This window comes from Lissotriton vulgaris, chromosome 10 (assembly GCF_964263255.1).
Source record: "Lissotriton vulgaris chromosome 10, aLisVul1.2, whole genome shotgun sequence".
NCBI classification, from domain to species: Eukaryota; Metazoa; Chordata; class Amphibia; order Caudata; family Salamandridae; genus Lissotriton; species Lissotriton vulgaris.
In genome coordinates, this window is record NC_141698.1 from 467,466,727 (window position 1) to 467,484,626 (window position 17,900).

The 17,900-nt window shown below is 42.9% G+C and overlaps 1 protein-coding gene across 1 annotated transcript in view; it reads right to left on the reverse strand.

The window, feature by feature from the left end:
* PPL (periplakin) overlaps positions 1-17,900 on the reverse strand; it is a 265,150-nt gene that overhangs the window by 38,830 nt on the left and 208,420 nt on the right. Inside the window, exons 14-16 of the mRNA XM_086941331.1 lie at positions 5,944-6,104; positions 1,385-1,563; positions 1,153-1,291 (exon numbers count right to left, since the gene is read on the reverse strand). Coding sequence (XP_086797457.1) covers positions 1,153-1,291; positions 1,385-1,563; positions 5,944-6,104 — 479 coding nt within the window. The remainder of the gene's footprint in view (positions 1-1,152; positions 1,292-1,384; positions 1,564-5,943; positions 6,105-17,900) is intronic.

Sequence of the window (17,900 nt, forward strand, 5' to 3'; positions counted from 1 at the left end):
ACTGTGATGGTCCATGGAAATGAGATATCCCAGGGGGTGTGTTTAGCCAGCTCTTACCTCCTTGCTGGAAAATCAGCCATTATGGATTTGGAAGGATGATGCACTCTGGGAAAACTAATGCCACACTCCACCGGATGTGGTCATAACTAGGAGGAGTTGCCCTGCTCTCATTGGTCAGCAGTGACCTGGTACTTGACCCAGAGAATTTTGAATAAGTATCTGAGAGGGGCAGAGCCCTCCCAATCTGCTGCTTGAAACTGAATGAAGCCAGAAGTGCCCTGCTGAAGATTTTGCTGTGTGCAAGGAACTCTAAGGCATGACCTATGAAGACTGCACCCTCTGAAACTACAGCCCTGTGGATTACCTTGCTGCCAAAAGACTCAAGAGTGGAAACTCCCTGCAAGCTACAGGTTAACAGAGCTCACCTGAACAGCCCCACAAAGAATTCAAAGCCTGGAGTAACAGTGGATTTGTAAGGGTTTTGTTCAAGTGGATTGCGGAATTGAAGTTTCACACTTTCAAGGACCCTCTTGGAGATTCCAGAACTTTGTATTGTGTGTTGGATACTTTGGTACCTGCAAGCAGAACGCCAGGAAGGTGTTCTAACTGGACCCCGCTTGCTGAAGAAGGTGGCCCACTACAGTGGTGAGAATTCTTCAGAACAATTTATAAAGGTGTGTCCCTGACAGAGAAAACGAAATGACTTAAAGGGGCACTGTTGGTTTCTAAGCACTAGAAAGTGACTAATCTTTAGAAATTCATATCTCTGGTTCCCTACAGTGGATTATTTTCGTTTTGGTGTCATTTAAAAGATATAAATATTACCTATGTTTATAAATTGGTGTTGGATTTTTATTTCGTGTTGTGTCTTGATTATTTACTGAAATGGTGTTTTTAAATGCTTTACATACCTGTCTTTGAAGTTAAGCCGGTCTGCTCGCAGCCACGTTACCAAGGGTTGAGCAAAGGAATACTTTTCTAAGACCTATGCTGAGTCCTATCATGTGTTAGTGGCCTTATTGCCAGTGGCAGACCTACATTTGCCCCTACCAATAACCCACTTTCCAACACTTAAGCTCACAGTAAGTGATCCATGCTACATGAAACAAACTATAAATTTCTACAACCCAACATAACCCAATGGTCACTTACCACCAGCTCTTGCTGTTTTTTCTCCACAGAGCGCAGATCTTCTGGGACTGTGTCCTCCTGGGCCAAGCGGTTCTCATATGAGGACAGCAGATCCTTGCCTTCTTTCAGGCTGCTCTCCAGGCGGTTTGCCCCATCCACCCTGTAAGTACAAAAAGAGTTAGGAAATGCTGCGATATCCAAACTACAAAGAGGCATTCCCTACTTACGGATTCAGAGAAGCAGGCCAACTTACTTCTCCTGGGCAGAACTCAGCAGTTGGTTGACTCGTTCATGCTTTTTCCTGGTGTCCCCCAACTTGCTGTGTAACATTGGGGCACTACTGCTGTTCGGAACAGCTACCAGGTAATCCTCGCTCGCTTTAACCTGACGGTTCATCTCAGGTTCTATCCGCCGAACCTCATTGGTGATGTTCTGCATGAGGAGAGAGAACCAGAGAGAACCAGCGTTATTTTTTTCAATTGTGCATGAAACTGACTCCAGTCTACAATATGACCAATCACCATGAGGTCAGAAGGCTAAAAGTAAGAAGGGGGCAATTCATTCCATGCTTTCACCTCTCAAAACAATCTTGTTTTATAAGGGAGATGCCACAGGGCACCATTGTTTTGATCAATAGCTCCAGAGTATGGTGTGCAACCTTAATTTTCATACCACATAGACAGCACACATGGGTGTCTTTAGGGCTGTTTTTGCCCTTCACTTTTAAAATGTACTCTTCGTTTAATCGCAACAGCAAGCAACTGTATAACTGATTTGTATGCAAGTATGTTCATAGTGATTATATAGATTTAAATCAGCTAGAGACAATGGAGCCCAGTATAGGGTCAAAGGTAAAGAATACAATTAGAGAGAGCTTCCTGGGAGGAGCAGAAGGGGCTTGCTGTGTCCTGAGAATTGGAGTGTATATCGGGGGCCTGTAGCTCATTCCTGAATTCGAGGAGGATTGAGGTGGTTCTGATTGAAATAGGGATGTCTTTCCATATCCTGGGTGCATAGAATCGTAAGACCTCTTTTTTTGCATTTCTACATCTACGTCTTCTTGCTGCAGGAGTGTCAAGTACCTCTAGAGATGGTGACATTATCAGCTAGATAAGCGAGGATTCGGGTCATGATAACATTTTAGATACCACAGGGCTGGTAAGGGGAGCCAGAAGAGTACCACCAAAATGGGGTTGGTGTGTTCGAAATTCTGCAGGCCCTTTATGACTCATGCTGCAGCGTGTAGGATGCCTATCTGGTAAGCCACTGTGGTGCCTGAGAGGCTGCCAAGCAGGTAGTTACCACCACCATCCAGATGTGAGAGCTTGGACAGTAATTCTGATGTTGCTTTCTGGGAGGAATTGTTTCACTTTCCTAGTAGAGAGACCTAGTATCAGACTGTCTTGGTGGTGTGTTTCTTTAGGAAGAGGTCAGTGTCAATGGTGAATCGGGATACCTTGGTGCTGGCTGATAATTGTGGTTTGAATACATCGAGTTTGAAGTCAATGGATCAAGTATGGTCTACAAGTTGTCTGATATTCTTGGCAAACAGGAGGAATTTGTTCTTGATGGGGTTAAGTTTCAAATAGGTGTACCGATGCCAATAGTTTTTTTTTTATATATGTTACATAAATTGAAAAAAAAAAGTTTTAAAAAAAAGTTTCAAATAGGTGGTGGATATTTAGAACAGGGTGAGGTGCGGGTAGAATATGAGATGTTGGAATTTTTACAGAGGAGATTTTCATGTAAAGTTGTGTATTTTCAGTTTTTTGGCGAAATTCGGCACTGTTTTCTGAGAGTTGAGTTCCAAGTGGGACCTTGTAGAGGTTGAAGGTGATGGGGGGACAGGAAGAATCCCAGGTGACTGATCAGGTGACAGGAAACTTCTACAATCTAACAATGCCCATGTGGATGAAGTGTAATTGCTTGCATTGGTAGGATGAGGAGAAACCATTGGGGACACTGCCAGTAACTCCAATTCGGTACGTCATTGAGGGGTTGATTTTGGGGATGATAGGAGTGATCTGTGGCCAGGAGGGTGTTATCTATGATTTGTAAGGTTGCTATTTCACTTCGGCAGTGTTACCTGAAGCCACATTGGTAGTCATGCAGGAGATGGTTAGCACTAAAGTGATTTTGTAGTTGTGTATAGATTACTTTTTTGAACATTTTGCAGATGAATGGTGGATGGGTGATTGGCTGATAGTTGGTGAGGTTGTCGGGTTTCAGGGTAGGTTACTTCAGGAGAAGTGGAAGGACATAGACTAACTTAAAGCCTTTCAAGGAGATTACTCAAGTGAGGGAGACACGAATACTGGGGATTAGTGGTGAGAAAGCTTCTCTACAGAGAGCTTTCATAACAGAGTAAGACATAGCCACTGGCTTTGAGGGACTAGAGAATGTCAGCAAGGTCTGTGGGAGGCAGGAGGTTGAAGAATGACCAGTGCAGGGTGCTGTGTGGAGGGAAGTAGGCTTGGTCCAGTCAATGGACTGTAGCATCTTCTGTATTTTCACACGGAAAAAGGGGTTGTTGGGATTGAGCTTGTCTATGGTATGTGTGATCGGGTGGTCAGGGAGGTAGCTGCTGCAGTGCTCGATTATCCTAAAGGGTGTTTTGCTTCAATAGGCTTCTTCAATGGTGGTGTAATATTTGGCTCATGTGATGAGATGACTTGTCTACATGTTGTGTGAAAGAACTTTCAATGTGTGAAGTTGTTGGGCATCTAATTTTCTTTCATTTTCTTTTCTGTGAATGGTCAGTTAGTTGTTGCTAGTGTCAGTACAGTACTAAAGTGCTAATTAACAGTTTAGGCTTGGATATGCATGTTTATTGATGTGTGGATGTTTATGTAATTTTCCACAAATGATTTGAATTGTTGTAGAGGACACTGATGTTGGATGGGTTGGGATGGATGGGTAGTGATGGGAGTGTGGGGGGGGGGGGGGGAGATAAGTTCACTGTAAACTAATGATGAAGATGTGTTTGAAGGATCTGACGGTTGTTTTTTCTCTTTTGGGTTGACATTGATGTGTTGGTTGGACATGAAGCACTGAGACTGGGATGGTGAAACGGTCTGTCAGGTCCAGGGGTAGTTAGCATTGGATGGTTGATGATGGTGAGAGGACTAGATCAAGGATGTGGACTTTGGAGTGGGAGGCTTGTGTGACATGCTGTACCACGTTTCGAGTGTCAATGAGGTTGAGGATAGTATTCCTACTACTTTTAATGCCTGAGTTGTCTATGACGTTGCATTCGCCATGGAGGATGGCACAGGCATGTTTAATTCATGTGGTGGGTGTGGAGATTCGGCGGTTCATGTATGAATTCCTTTTTCTGTCTGGCAGGTCTGTAGACGAGGTGGAGAGTTTTGAATAGGGTTGTAAAACTTTGGAAGTGGCATGTGAGGAGCTACATGAAGTTAAGTGTTGCTTGATTTCCAAGGGTACAGGACCAGGAAGACTTGCAGATGATGGTAAGATATTCCCATATTGTGTGCACAATCTGCATGCAGATGTAGCCTGTGGGAACTAGGACATTATTGAGGATTTGGGTGCAAGCAATGTTTCTGTGATAGGAAGACAACAAGGCTGTGATATATGATGACATTTGCGATGTCTGGAATATGTAGTACTGCAGAATATGCACTAATGAGAATGGGCTGGAACGTGTTTGCCAATCTATAGGTGTTTGGTGGTTAGATGTGGTGCAGGATTTGTTTTGTATGAGTCTGGGTGTGATTGTAGGGCTCAATCAATTAATAAGGATTTATAAAGCGTGTCAAATCACCTGTGAGGGTCTCAAGGCGCTCGAGTTGCTGGCTGCTTCTTGGTGACTAGGACTAGGTAGTGTAGGCTGTCATCTCCCACACAGTACTCCCTCTCAACATTAAAAATGCACACTGTTGTTTCTCCCAAGATACAAATTCTTCAAAACATTTAACTGCAATATCTATGGGTGTAATATTACGTGGCTCTCTTTACTTTTTATATATACTTTTTTAACAACCCTTATTGCTGCATTAATGTTTTGCTAATTACACTTCAACTGTGCCCATGTATTATACTAAATATTGATATTTAGTTATAAATGTGTATCAATTTTAATTTTGAAATCATAGAACTGGTTTCACAGCGATGACAAAATCATCTTCTTATATCACAATCTGACCAACATCTTAAAATGTTATGGTTGCGGGTCCTCTCCTGGCAGACACATTAATACTTTTCAGAATGCTATGCTTCTAAATACTCATACCTAACAGTCTGTCAGGTTCTCTGATGTGTAGAGCGATTATGTAGGAGCCTCGAAGAGTAATTAATGCACCCTATTTATACATTCAATCCATACATTCTCTTTCGATTCTCTTCATGAACATTCTCTTCTAATTTCTCTTGTTACATTCTTACTTAACAGTCTCCTACCTTCTTGAAAATGGTTAGAAATTCTCGCCTTACATTTTCCTCTTAGGTTCTTGACCTAGGTTCAGGTGTATGTCATTTCCTCTTTACATCCTCTTTCTAACTACATTTGCTTGCCATTTTATCTCTGCAATCTCTATTTAATTTAAGAAGCAAGTCATTCTTTGCCACATTAACATTGTAATTTCAGCTGTTAGTCATTTTTCTTTACATTATAAACCTTATTTTCTTACCTTCAGAGGTTAAAGCCATTTTCTACCTTTAGACTATTTGTCTACCCTCTTGTTGTTGTAACATTCCTTCTGTATATTTGCTTCTTAACTTCAGATGGTATCCATATTTTTTCCTTAGCTTTCCGTCTAACCCCAGATGTTATAGTCATAGTCTTCATACCTTTAGAGCTTTCAACCTTTCGGCACTGTCTTCTACTGGACGACTCTGCTCCAGAGGAGGCCTGAGCTGGGAGGTGATTGCTTTCTCCTGCTTGTCTAGGTCACTGCAGATTTTATCCAGTCCAGAAAGGAACTGCCGCCCCTGGGCATCCTTAGCATCCGCTGGTTGTGAAGAGAAAATATTGGGAAAAAAGGATTTTGTTGTTACTGAGCACTTTCCAAAGAGTCCTACCGTTAAAAACATAAATTCCCTTAGCACAGGGAGAGATTAAATAGTCCCCAACGCTTGTACTCAGGAACCTGAGGCTTGTAGCATGCCCCCTTCAGGAAAGTTAGAATACATACTCAGTTGACCCAGATCTAAGCCAGATATCTTGAGCTCAGGTGAAGGTAAAAACAGGGTTATAATAAAATCAAGTATAGGGGCCCGATTCAAGGAACTAACTTAAAAGAAAATCCTAAAATTACTACCATTTTGGTATTCACAGAAGGCGCTTACTCATTTTGGAATTCACAGAAGGCACTTACTAATTTCGGTATTCACAGAAGTTAGGAGTCCTGACTTTAGGGCTCCTAAATGCCTTCTGGGAATACTGAAAGTCAAAGTTAGGATTTTTCTCAGTTTAGGAGTTGTAAAGTTAGGACTCCTAACTTTAGTCCTTCCAAACTGAGAAAATCCTAACTTTAAGAATTTTGGTGTTCACAGAAGGCATTTAGGAGTCCTAAAGTTAGGAGTCCTAACTTTACTACTCCTCAACTGAGAAAATCCTAACTTTAAGACTTTCGGTATTCACAGAAGGCATTTAGGAGTCCTAAAGTTAGGAAATCAATTGGGACAGCCCATAAAATCATTTTCGAGGCTAAACTGAACTTTTATGGGACAAAGATCAATGATGCTACTGTTTTCAGATTATAAGCAACCTAATATCCCCACAACATTTGGAAAAGAGGCCCATATGCATCTTTTAAACATCAGCAAACAAAAGATCTCCTAAAGTATCCTTGTGGTTGGTTTAGCTTAGAGTTTACTCTTAGGATCACAACCCATCCATAATATTGTCCACTGTGTTAGCAGTACCACACAGTACAATAATTATTAGGTGTGGAATTAGTGCCCCATTATACATTTTCAATCTTGGAATGGGGAATACCCAAGGGAATTTGTGTTTTCACACCCATTTCTGCAGAGTTTTCTGCCACTGTGAGGATTTTTTTCTAGATAAATTCTGCATGCTTTGACATGCAAAACTTGGCTGGGGAAACCCCCCAATTATTCTGGTTTTACCTCACATATCATAACCCGGATCTGGATTGAACTCCTGCTCTGCCAGAACTGGGATTTATGGAAAACTTATGATGAGGGCCTTGGTGGGGCACAAGGAGCACAATTAAAAAAAATAAACTTAAAAGAATAAAGAATTTAGGGTCAAAAAGAGGTCAATGTGAACAGTAAAACAAATCCAGACTTATTATCAATTTATATTGCTAATAGTTCAGGAAAAACAAAATAGATACAATTTGAGAAAAATAAGATGAATCATTTTCAAAATACGCCACTGAGACTGACTGCTGACATGAAGGAATAATAAGTCTATTGAAAACGGTGGAGAAGTCAAGAAAAACTATGGGTCCTTTTAAGCATGACCGGGTGAAGCGTCAGGCCTTGTGAGATTACCATGATGTTGTTGGGGATTTTGTCCCATGGAAAAGATTACTTTCTAATTCATGAGAATGTTTAGATACCAGTCGCTGTCAAAAGCCTAATTCTGAAGACTATATATTGCACATGTTGGGGAACAGGGTGCAGAGGTTGTGCTTGTGCTAAAGTAGACTGAATTTCAGGACGTAGAAAAGGTACCTTAGCAGCTGAGGCGCATTGATAGCCCATCCGATGCATAGCTTCTGTCATTCTTTTTCCTGTCACCGGTTTTACAGGGCCTGAATTTCTTCATCTAGCGACGGACACGAGGCTGAGGCCAAACAAGGTTCTGTGGTGTGGACTTGGGCTTACAGATTATCTCAGTGAGCAGGTTTTACAGCAATGGCAAAGCTCTGAAAGGGATCAGGGCACCACCCAATTTGATGATATTAGATGCAAGGCAGCGCAGCAACCAAAGGTGATGCGCTTGCCTTGCGTCAAAGGGACAGCAACAAACTAATCTCTAAAAAGATACAGCACATTTTTCTCTCCCCTAGCATGGGGGTACTTCTGGCTGCCATGCACCAACACACATACACCCTTGCGCCCTAGTGCAAGGGTGTGTGTGTTCTTTAAAGTACAAGCGCATAGATTTATTAACATTTTGCCCCGTGGTTGTACCAATTTTTCTTACGTCGCCACAACGCAGAATGTTAGACCAGATTTACAAAGCCACGCTAGTCAGATTAGTGTGACTTTACATGGTATTTTTCCCAAAAATGTAATGTTACAGTTGGAGTGGTGTTCAATGGGTGGGGTGCGGGCATTCCACGCATCCACCCATGGATTATGATGCAATCCCTGATTTAATAATGTAAGTAAACCTGGGATTGCACCTAAATGCTATGCCTCCCCGTACCCGTCATAAGGAGGAGAAATATCTTTATTTTTCCTTGTTACTTCCTCTTTCTATGTGTGCTGCATTCCACAGCACACATAGAAAGAGGGAATGCTTCTAAGGTTTGTTTTTGTGCAGGAAGGTATCCTTGGTATACCCCAAATGTATTGGCATTGACGCTAGGCAGCATTCAGTGCGTCAGCGCTAGGAAACACCAGTAATGCAACATATCATAGTAAATATGGTGCATCTCTGCTCTCTACCATTTGCAATGCAGTGCCGCAACTTTCCTTACTGCCCTGCATTGCAAGAAACATTAGCATATAAGGGGGACTGGGGTGCTTATAGGTACAGCATACATGCCCCTAGAGTATATGTATTACAACAAAGGTATGCAGTTCCTAGGAAAGGTTGAAGGGAAAAGTAGATGACTGGTCAGTATAGATTAATGTCCAAAAGGGGAGGAGGGTGTCTTTGACTTTAGGAACTGGGGCCATCACACACCTGGCTCGGTGTCATGCTTCGTCATTGGGCATGCTCCTCGTCAGGCCAGCGCTGCAATTCCTGAAGGCCACCCTATTAGGGGCTCTTTGTCGGAGATCTTTTATTCCCAAATCTGTGGGGTGGGGTGCGAGTATAGACACTTGTGGTGTAGATGAGTGTCAAGGGTTTAGGTGCAAAGTGAAGGGGATTATAAAATGGGACCCAGTGGTACTTAAAATTAATTTCAATCAGCGAGTCCACTTGTCCCAATTAAAACGAGAATGGCAAACTACTGATGTAATGTTTAGCGGTGGCTACAGTATAGAGGTCAACATGTTTCTTGCCTAGGTTGTCACAAGATCAATTGGCAATTCTTCAGGACTGGAAAAATAAAATAACTATCAACACAGTAGTTGATTTCCTAATTAGTATCCAAGGTAAACCAAATACACAACCAACCTAACAGTGAGGTACGAATAGTTTCTTACCTGTCGGTGTAGTTTTGCATCTTGAAGAATTTTCTGGATTCACATGCTGGTCATTATTCCGCCATCTAGAGGTTGGGTCCGGAACTGTAGTATTTCTTTCCTTTTTTGTGTTGTTGGTGGGTGTCGACATACAACCTTTTGGTGTCCTCCAGTGACGTCGACAGGCTCCGGAAGCTCCCACCTTTGGTCGCCATCTTCGGATTCTTTTTTTTCCCCCTTCTCCTCCTATTCTCATCCTTGCTGGCGGAGGAGGGTGGGTTCGCTAGTGAATCCAGAAAATTCTTCAAGCTGCAGAACTACACCGACAGATAAGAAACTATTCGTTTTGCAGCGCGAATCTTTTCTGGATTCACATGCTGTGCATAGACTTTGTAGCGGTTTGCTAGTCTTGTGGTGGCTGGGTGGAAGATGAGCTTTGGTTTGTGAATAGATGTTGTAAGACCTTTTCTCCTAAGTGTGCTTCTTTACTCATTTGAATGTCCACACAGTAATGTCTTGTGAATGTGTGCACTGGAGACCTTGTTGCAGCCATGCAGATGTCCTGAATTGTAGTATTAGCTAGAAAGGCAATAGTTGCTCCTTTCTTTCTTGTTGAGTGTGCCTGCAGGGTACCTTGTAAGGTCTGTCCTGCTTGCCTGTGGCATAACTGTATGGCTGGCGCTATCCATCTTGCAATGGTGTTTTTGGTTACTGGTCTTCCTAGAAAACTGTTTGCAAAGGATACAAGGAACTGTTTTGTTTTCCTGTATTCTTTCAATGTAGTACATGACCGCACTTCTTGTTTCAACTGTGTGTAAAGCTCTTTCTGCTTTTGTCTTTGGGTTTTGAAAGAAACTTGGTATTTGTATACTCTGATTTATGTGGAATCTTGATACCACTTTTGGTATGAATTGAGGATCTGTCCTCATGACAATCCTGTAACTATCTATGGAAGTACGGTTCCTGTAGTGTTAGTGCCTGTAATTCACTAACTCTACGCAAGGATGGTATTGCCACTAAAAATGCAGTTGTTAGTGTTAGCATTTGTTGTGTTGCTTTGTGCAGTGGTTCAAAATAGTGCTTTCATCATTTGTGCTAGAATTATGTTCAGGTTCCATGTGGGTTCTGGTACCATTTTTGGAAGTGCATTTCTTTTTGCTCCTTCTAAGAACCTTTTGACCACATGTGAAGTGAATAAACTTTTCCTTGTTTCGCCTCTGCTATAAGCTACAATTGCTGCTCATTGCACTTTCAATGATGTATAGCATCATTTACTTTCTAGTGAATGTGTCAAGTACTTTAGCACTGTTCTCTCCTTTGAAAGACGTCTTATAAGACACCATTGTGTATAGCTCTTCCACTTCACTGTATAACATTTTCTTGTTGTTGGTTTCCTAGCTTCTCTTAGAACAGCCATTGTGACTTCTGGTAGCTTGAGATGTGCAAATTCTAAGTCCTCAGGGCCATGCCGCTAGGCCTAAACTCTTTGGTTCTGGGTGAAGTACTTTTCCATTTTGCATTGTTAGCAAGTCTTTCTCTTTTGGCAGATTGTGCATTGTTCCTTGGGATATCTGCATTATTTCTGAGAACCAAGTTTGCCCGGCCCACTGTGGTGCGATGAGAATCATTGTCAGTTGGCTGATTTTGCCTTTGCCGATCACCTTGTTCATCAATGGTATTGGGGGAAAACCGTAAGCAAATATCCATGACCAGTCTATCCATAGTGCATTCCCTAGGGACTGACTACAAGGTCGCCTGGATGCGAGATTTTGGCTTTTTGCATTGTGGGGTGTGGCAAATAGGTCTATTTGTGGTGTCCCACACTTCCTGAATTTTTTGGGGGGGTTATGCTTGATTTAGTTCCCGCTCGTGGGATGATGTTGTTTGTCTGCTCAGTCCATCTTCTTCTACCTTGTCCTTCCCTGGTAGGTGTACTGCTATCATTTTTATTCCCCTTGGAATTGCCCATCTCCAAATCTCATGAGCTAGTGTCGAGAGTGCTACCGACTGAGTTCCTCCTTGTTTTTATGTAAAACATTGTTGTGTTGTCAGTTGTATCAACACCCTTTTCCTGTATAGCTCTTTCTGAAAGGATTTTAAGGCTAAGAATACTGTTTCCAACTCCAAGATATTGATGTGTTTTACTGCATCCTGCTGTGTCCACAATCCCCTCACCTTGAGGTTGTTCATGTGTGCTCCCCATCCCATTAGGGATGCCTATGTTGTTATGGTTACTGTCGGAGTTGGTGTTGTGAAAAGTCTGCCATGTGCTATGTTTGTTTTGTTCCACCATGCCATCTCTTGAACTGTCTGCGTGACAACCACTAGATCCTCTCAACTCCCTGTGACAATGGCTGCTGAAGCCATTCCTGGAACGGTCACATGTGTAAGTGAATGTTGGGGACTGAAAGAATGCATGAAGTCATCATTCCCAGCAGTTTCCTCACTGTCAGAGCTTGCCACCTGGGGTTTAGATGTGTCTCTTTCAGTAGTGCTAATTTTTTCCTCTCGCTTTCGAAAGCCTTTCCTAATATTGTGTTGATTTGTGCTCCTAAGAACACCTTCTGGTTTTGTTGACGATTTGTCCCAGTGTGTTGAGATCCTAGTTTAATTAGTGTTTCAATTACTTGCTGTATATGCTGTTTCCATGTATTGTACTAACCATTTGTGTAGGTACGGGTAAACATGAATTCCTTGTCTTAGGTGAGCGGCTACCGCAGCTAGGCCTTTTGTGAAGACTCTTGGTGCTGATTTTAGCCCGAAAGATAGCACCTTGAACTGGTAGTGTGTCTTGTTGACCACAAATCTTAATAGACTCGTGTCTCTCTTGTTCATGGAAATGTTCAAGTACACATCCTTTAAGTCTATGGTTTTCATGTAGTCTCCTGTTTGCAGCTGAGGTATTACCTCTTGCAGTATTGTCATCTTGAATCTTTGAGTCTTTATGAATTTGTTGAGGAACCTTAGGTCTAGTATTGGTCAAAAAGTTCTGTCCATCTTTGGGATAAGGAAGTATGTGGAGTAAATGCCCTTGTTCCTTTCCTTGTGTGGTACTTGCTCTATTGCATGTTTATTCAGAAGTTCTTGTACCTCTTGCAGTAATTGAGATAATTCCCTTTTGAAATGTTTTGTCCTGCTTGGCTGTTTTGTTTGGCGGTTTCTTTGCAAGCTTTATGCAATAACCATACTGCATTATGTTTAGTATCCATTTGTCTGAAGTTATCTTTTTCCACTCTTTGAGGAAGTATGTTAACCTGCCTCCTACTGGTGTAATATGTTGCAGGAACTGTTTGCTTTACTGTTTTTTAGTTTGCCTTGCTTTTCTTTTGTGTAGCACACTCTGTGATGTCTCTGGAATGTGCACAAGTTTTAGAGCGCAGTCACTTGGTGGTTGTTTGTGGTCCCCCTCTTTGTGGCTGACCTCTTCCCCGAGGGCGCCCTCGAAAGGATTGCCTACGCTGTTGGTATTGCCAATTCTGCTGCTGTCGTTGGTGTTGTCCCTGGCTTACTCCTTAGTAAGTCTGTTGAAAAGCTTGGTGCGAGGTTGTAGGCCGGTGGTTACCTCTGCCCATTGGTCTCCATAAGGGTGTGCCTCTAAACATGCCACTGAACTGCAGTGCACTCATAGACCTTGCTGTTTCATTGTCTTTCTTTAATTGGTTTAGTTTTTCATCCACCACACTTCCAAATATCTGGTCTCCATTGAAAGGTGGGTTTATAATGTTATTTTGCACTTCTGGCTTGAAACCAGGGATTTGCAGCCATGCATGCATCCTTTCGGTGATGCTGATTACCATTTGTCTGCTGGCTTTTTCAGGAGTGTCTGAGGCCTATTTTAACCATGTTAAGTGTTTTGCCCTCCATTAGAATTGCTCTGGTAGTTGTTTTAACAGCTCTCCAATTTCTTCCCAATTTTGATAAGCCTGCTTGTTGATCAAGGCACTAGAATTAGCTATGCGCCATTGAATAGCCGCATTTCTCTCAACCTTTCTTCCCATGAGATCCATCCTTTTGCTCTCTTTGTCAGGTGGAGGGCACACATTAGTAGGTACATTAGCTCTCTTTCGAGACGTAAAAGCTATAATTGAGTCTGCTGTCACTGAACCCTTGATGTACACAGGATCCTTAGAGGAATGCTTGTACTTTTTCTCTCCTCTTGGTGTGACTGCCTTGCATGTGGCTGGTTCTTTAAAAGTTTCATTACCTTGATTCTAAAACACTTGGCAACAAGGGAAGAAATTGACACCTTGTTTGGGTAGGCAGTAAGGTTTCTAACAGAAAACACGACTGGGGTTTGTTCTTCCAATTGCACTCCATAGGTGTCTGTTGCTTTCTTTATGACTTGGTTGTACATTCCAGTGTCATCTGGTGGTTTCCCTTTCAATGACGGTGTCCCCGTCTTTACTGGAGAGGCCCAGGTCTCCAAGCAATGGTGGTGGGTCTTGACCCTTCATGTTATAATTGGCTCTTATCTGCCACTCTATTGCTCTCAACGTCTTTGGGGTGAAAGCTGAACATGCGTTGCAATCGTCGCTTCGGTGATCTAATGGCAGGCAAAGGTTGCAGACTGGATGGTGGCTTTTTGTGCGTATTTGTGGTGACAATTGTCACAGAATTTGAAAGGTGTTTTGTCCATTACTGCGCACAAGAAAGCCCCTACATGCGCATTCGTGTCGTCGAAGGTTTGCTTCTCCCTCTTCGTCGCACTCTGGCTTGTAGGATTGAAGTCCGGCATGAAGTCCGGCATGCGAGACTCTTTCCTCCTGTTCTTTGGATAATTTTCATTATTTGTTTTGCCAATTCCTCTCTACAGTCTTCTGGAGCTCCTCCGTCTTGATCCAGACCCAACAGCAGAAAAAGAGAATCTGATGATGGCGACCAAAGGTGGGAGCTTCTGGAGAAAGCCAATGGACGTCACAGGAGGACACCAAATGGTGCTGTTGACACCCACCAACAACAACAAAACAAAAAAAAGAAAAGAAATACTACAATTCCAGACCCAACCAGTAGATGCAGAATAACTCACAGCGTGTGAATCCAGAAAAGACTCATGCTGCAAAACCTTATTTTTAGATCAACCCATCTGGGGTGGTTCAACAGCTGCATCGATTGCTGGTAGAGGGAACAATAAGGATTTCTTAACGTCGGTTGAGCAGCAGCTCAGTAGCCATTCGACCTACCCAGGCTCCACCTGCTCAGCAGGTCTAAAAACAAAGTACCTCACTGTTAGGTTCTGGCGCAATCTGAATCTGTAAATTGGGTGCTGTGGTCTTGTTCCCATTCATTTTGTTCGTTTCATCAGAGGGCTAGAAGCTCAGAGGCAGATTTCCGAAGGGCTTACGTTTCCCTTCTGAGATGTAAGTCATCGCAAGGCAACCCAATACCTTTAATGGGATTACTAAGCCACGCAAAGCAACCTTGCATGTCTCTCCATGGTTTACTAAATCTAAAGTGATGCAAGGCAACACATATCAATGCATTGTGTTACCTTGCAGCAGTGAGGCATTCCACGGGTGGAGTAGAAGTATTCCCACACATCCACCCATGGATTTTGTCACATTCCAGGTTTACAAAGAGTTGTAAACCTGGGAATGCATCAAAAAGGAACGCCTCCCAAACCCAGATGTCATGAGTAGAAATAGGTTTATTTCTCCACATTACTTCCTTTTTCTGTGTGATGCTTTCCGCATCACACATAGAAAAAAGAAAACATCTTTAAGGATTGTTTTTGTGCGCAAGGTGTCCCTTCCTGCACAAAAATAATTCCGCCTGTGTGACGGGGTGAGACAGCACAGATCCGAGACAGGCATGAGTCCAACCCTTACAAAATTGAAAAGTACCCTCTACCCTCTCTCTACACAGCAACCTGAAACCTGGGACCGAGCGAAGACAGCAGTCTATGTACCCGAGGACGAAAGTGAACACTGTTTCTTTAATTGGACCGAGTTCGGATCAAGCCCCGGCCCCTTTTGTGACGCGCAGGACAACGACGAAGAAAATCCCGGAAACACCCAGGAGCCGGGGTGTTCGAAAACTGGAGGAGAGGAAGCAGAGAGCGTGGAGGAGAGAGCGGAGAACGAACGAGGACAAAGCGAAGGCGAAAAGAGAGCGAACTCGGCCAAGAGAACAGCAAAGCCAGGAGGCCAACAACTAGGCGTGTCGCCCAGCCATGCTTCAGGAGAAGCGTGGCTTGCACAGGTACGTTCGCATATCTCGGGTTGGGCGGGAAGGAAGGGGTTTAAACACAGTCACATCTCAAACGCTCTTGTCACTCCCTGCCCTGAGCACTATCGGCACTTCGCAGTACGCCCTTTTGTTTATGCTTTTGTGCACCGAGTGACTCCTCACTACCCTTCCCCTTCCACGTTGTAAATATTGGTCACCCGACTGAAGTCAGTCTATTTTTTCTTTTCTTGGGTCCCAGAAAGTCTGGACGGCGTCTGTTCACGTCCCAATCAACCTGGAGTGGAGAAGATGAAGCCTGGAGACCCGTAAAAGTCATCTTTCCCTGGAGAAGAAAGAAAGTGAAGCCCCACTTCCCTACTATAGAAACACTTTACTCCGAAAGCGCCTATTAAAACCAATAAAACCCACTTTAAGTTCTGTACGTGTCACTGCGAGTCTCTCTAGTCCGCCACAGCCTGTAACACAGGCACCATGGTGCAATGGTGCCTGCGTTTGCGTCAGGCAGCCTCAGGTGCGCCAGCGCAAGAAGGGAGCAGAAATGGCACATTTCTGATGTCTCCCTTTTAAGCAACGCAGCAAGGCAACTTCCCTTGTTGTGCTGTGTTATGTGAAATGTTAGTACATCTTTCCCTCAGCCTTGTAAAATTGCCCTGTATATTAAAGATAAACGTCTGCAACCCTAAGTGAGCTCGGCAACTGTTTTCATTATAGCGGATTCTAGTGATGCCCTGCAAATCCCTCTAATTTCGTCTCCCCTCTGCAGTCATCTTAGTACGCATCAGAAACTGGCCCAGACCCACAGAGAATATGTCCCATGTTCACTAACGTAACGAATATTGAGGTTAGGACCACTAGCCTCTAGACTGGGCTCTCCAGTAATCACGAAAACGCAGTTTTCTCCTTAGATTATTCACTTTTATTTCAGTTCAAACATTTCAAATTTCATGTTTAGACTTGATCTTTGATGTTCATATATCTTGCCAACATAATAAACTCTTATGTTGTGTTAACCATCATTGAATTAATCCAAAACTTCCAGATTTTCAAAATACCCAATGCATTTCGGGTCAAACAACAGCCATGACCCTTCGTCAGGGGTCTATATAAAGGGAATCAAACAGGACCAAATTAGTCACCCAACAACATGGAAAGAATGTATTGCCACATGGCTAAACAACTCACTATATGGTAAAGGAAAACGGAAGAAAGTAGTGCAACAAGAACCCAAATGAGCCACAGTTAAACGATGAATGCCTGGCTAGAGAATGCAAAAAACGAGCAGAAAAAGGCTCCACCAAAGTGCTTATAAGAGAGTCTGAGCATTAGTTACTGGCTTAAGTGAAGACGCTCTGACCGCGCTGTAACAAACGAAATACAACACAAATTGGCAAACTTACAGATTTGAACGCGCGTTCGCGCTTCCTTGGACATCAACCGGTTAGTCACTGTCCAACTAACTGCGTGTTGATAGGTGATTCAGAGTGTCACGTGATCGCGGTGGCAACCAATGGCGTTGCAGCACAGCGGTCACGTGAGATGAGTGTACTAGCTTCAAAACAAAGATGTGATCACATTAGATAAACAAACATGCGCCCTCGGGAGAAAGATCGATCAGCGCGTGGTGAACGCGAACCATAAAACAATGCTAGAAACAAAAACAAATGCTAGAGGAAACGGAACTCACAGCATGAACAGTAACATACATACAATAACAGAATGGGTAAACATAGCTACTATCGAACTTTATCTCATGACAACTAGATGATTATGTGGGGAAACAGGGACTGAGCACAAGTCAATGACTCATAAAACCCACGCATACTCTATGCGATCATTCAACCCAATTGGCTGGGCAGAGTTCAATTTTTTTATCCAGTGAAACTCTGCTCTGAGTCTTTGTTTCATAGGATCCATGTCGGGGCGCTGAGGGACGACCTCTAGAACCATGAATTTTAACTGGGAAATTTGGTGATTAGATTCTTTCCAGTGGCACGCTATTGCTGATTTCAGGTTACTGAGCCTGATATTGCTTTTATGTTCTGTGATACGAATTTTCACTTTGCGCTCGGTCTGTCCAATGTATACCTTGCCACATGGGCATTTTATTAAGTATATGCAATTCATAGTATCACAATTGCCAGAATACTCCAATTCAATGGGAAAACCTTTAGTTGGATGCATCAAGGTGTTTCCACAGATGACGTTGTTGCAATGAATGCAATTAAAACATTTAGACATTCCTTTCCAGTTCTTTTTCTCTTTACTAGGGGTATTCAACAGTTCCT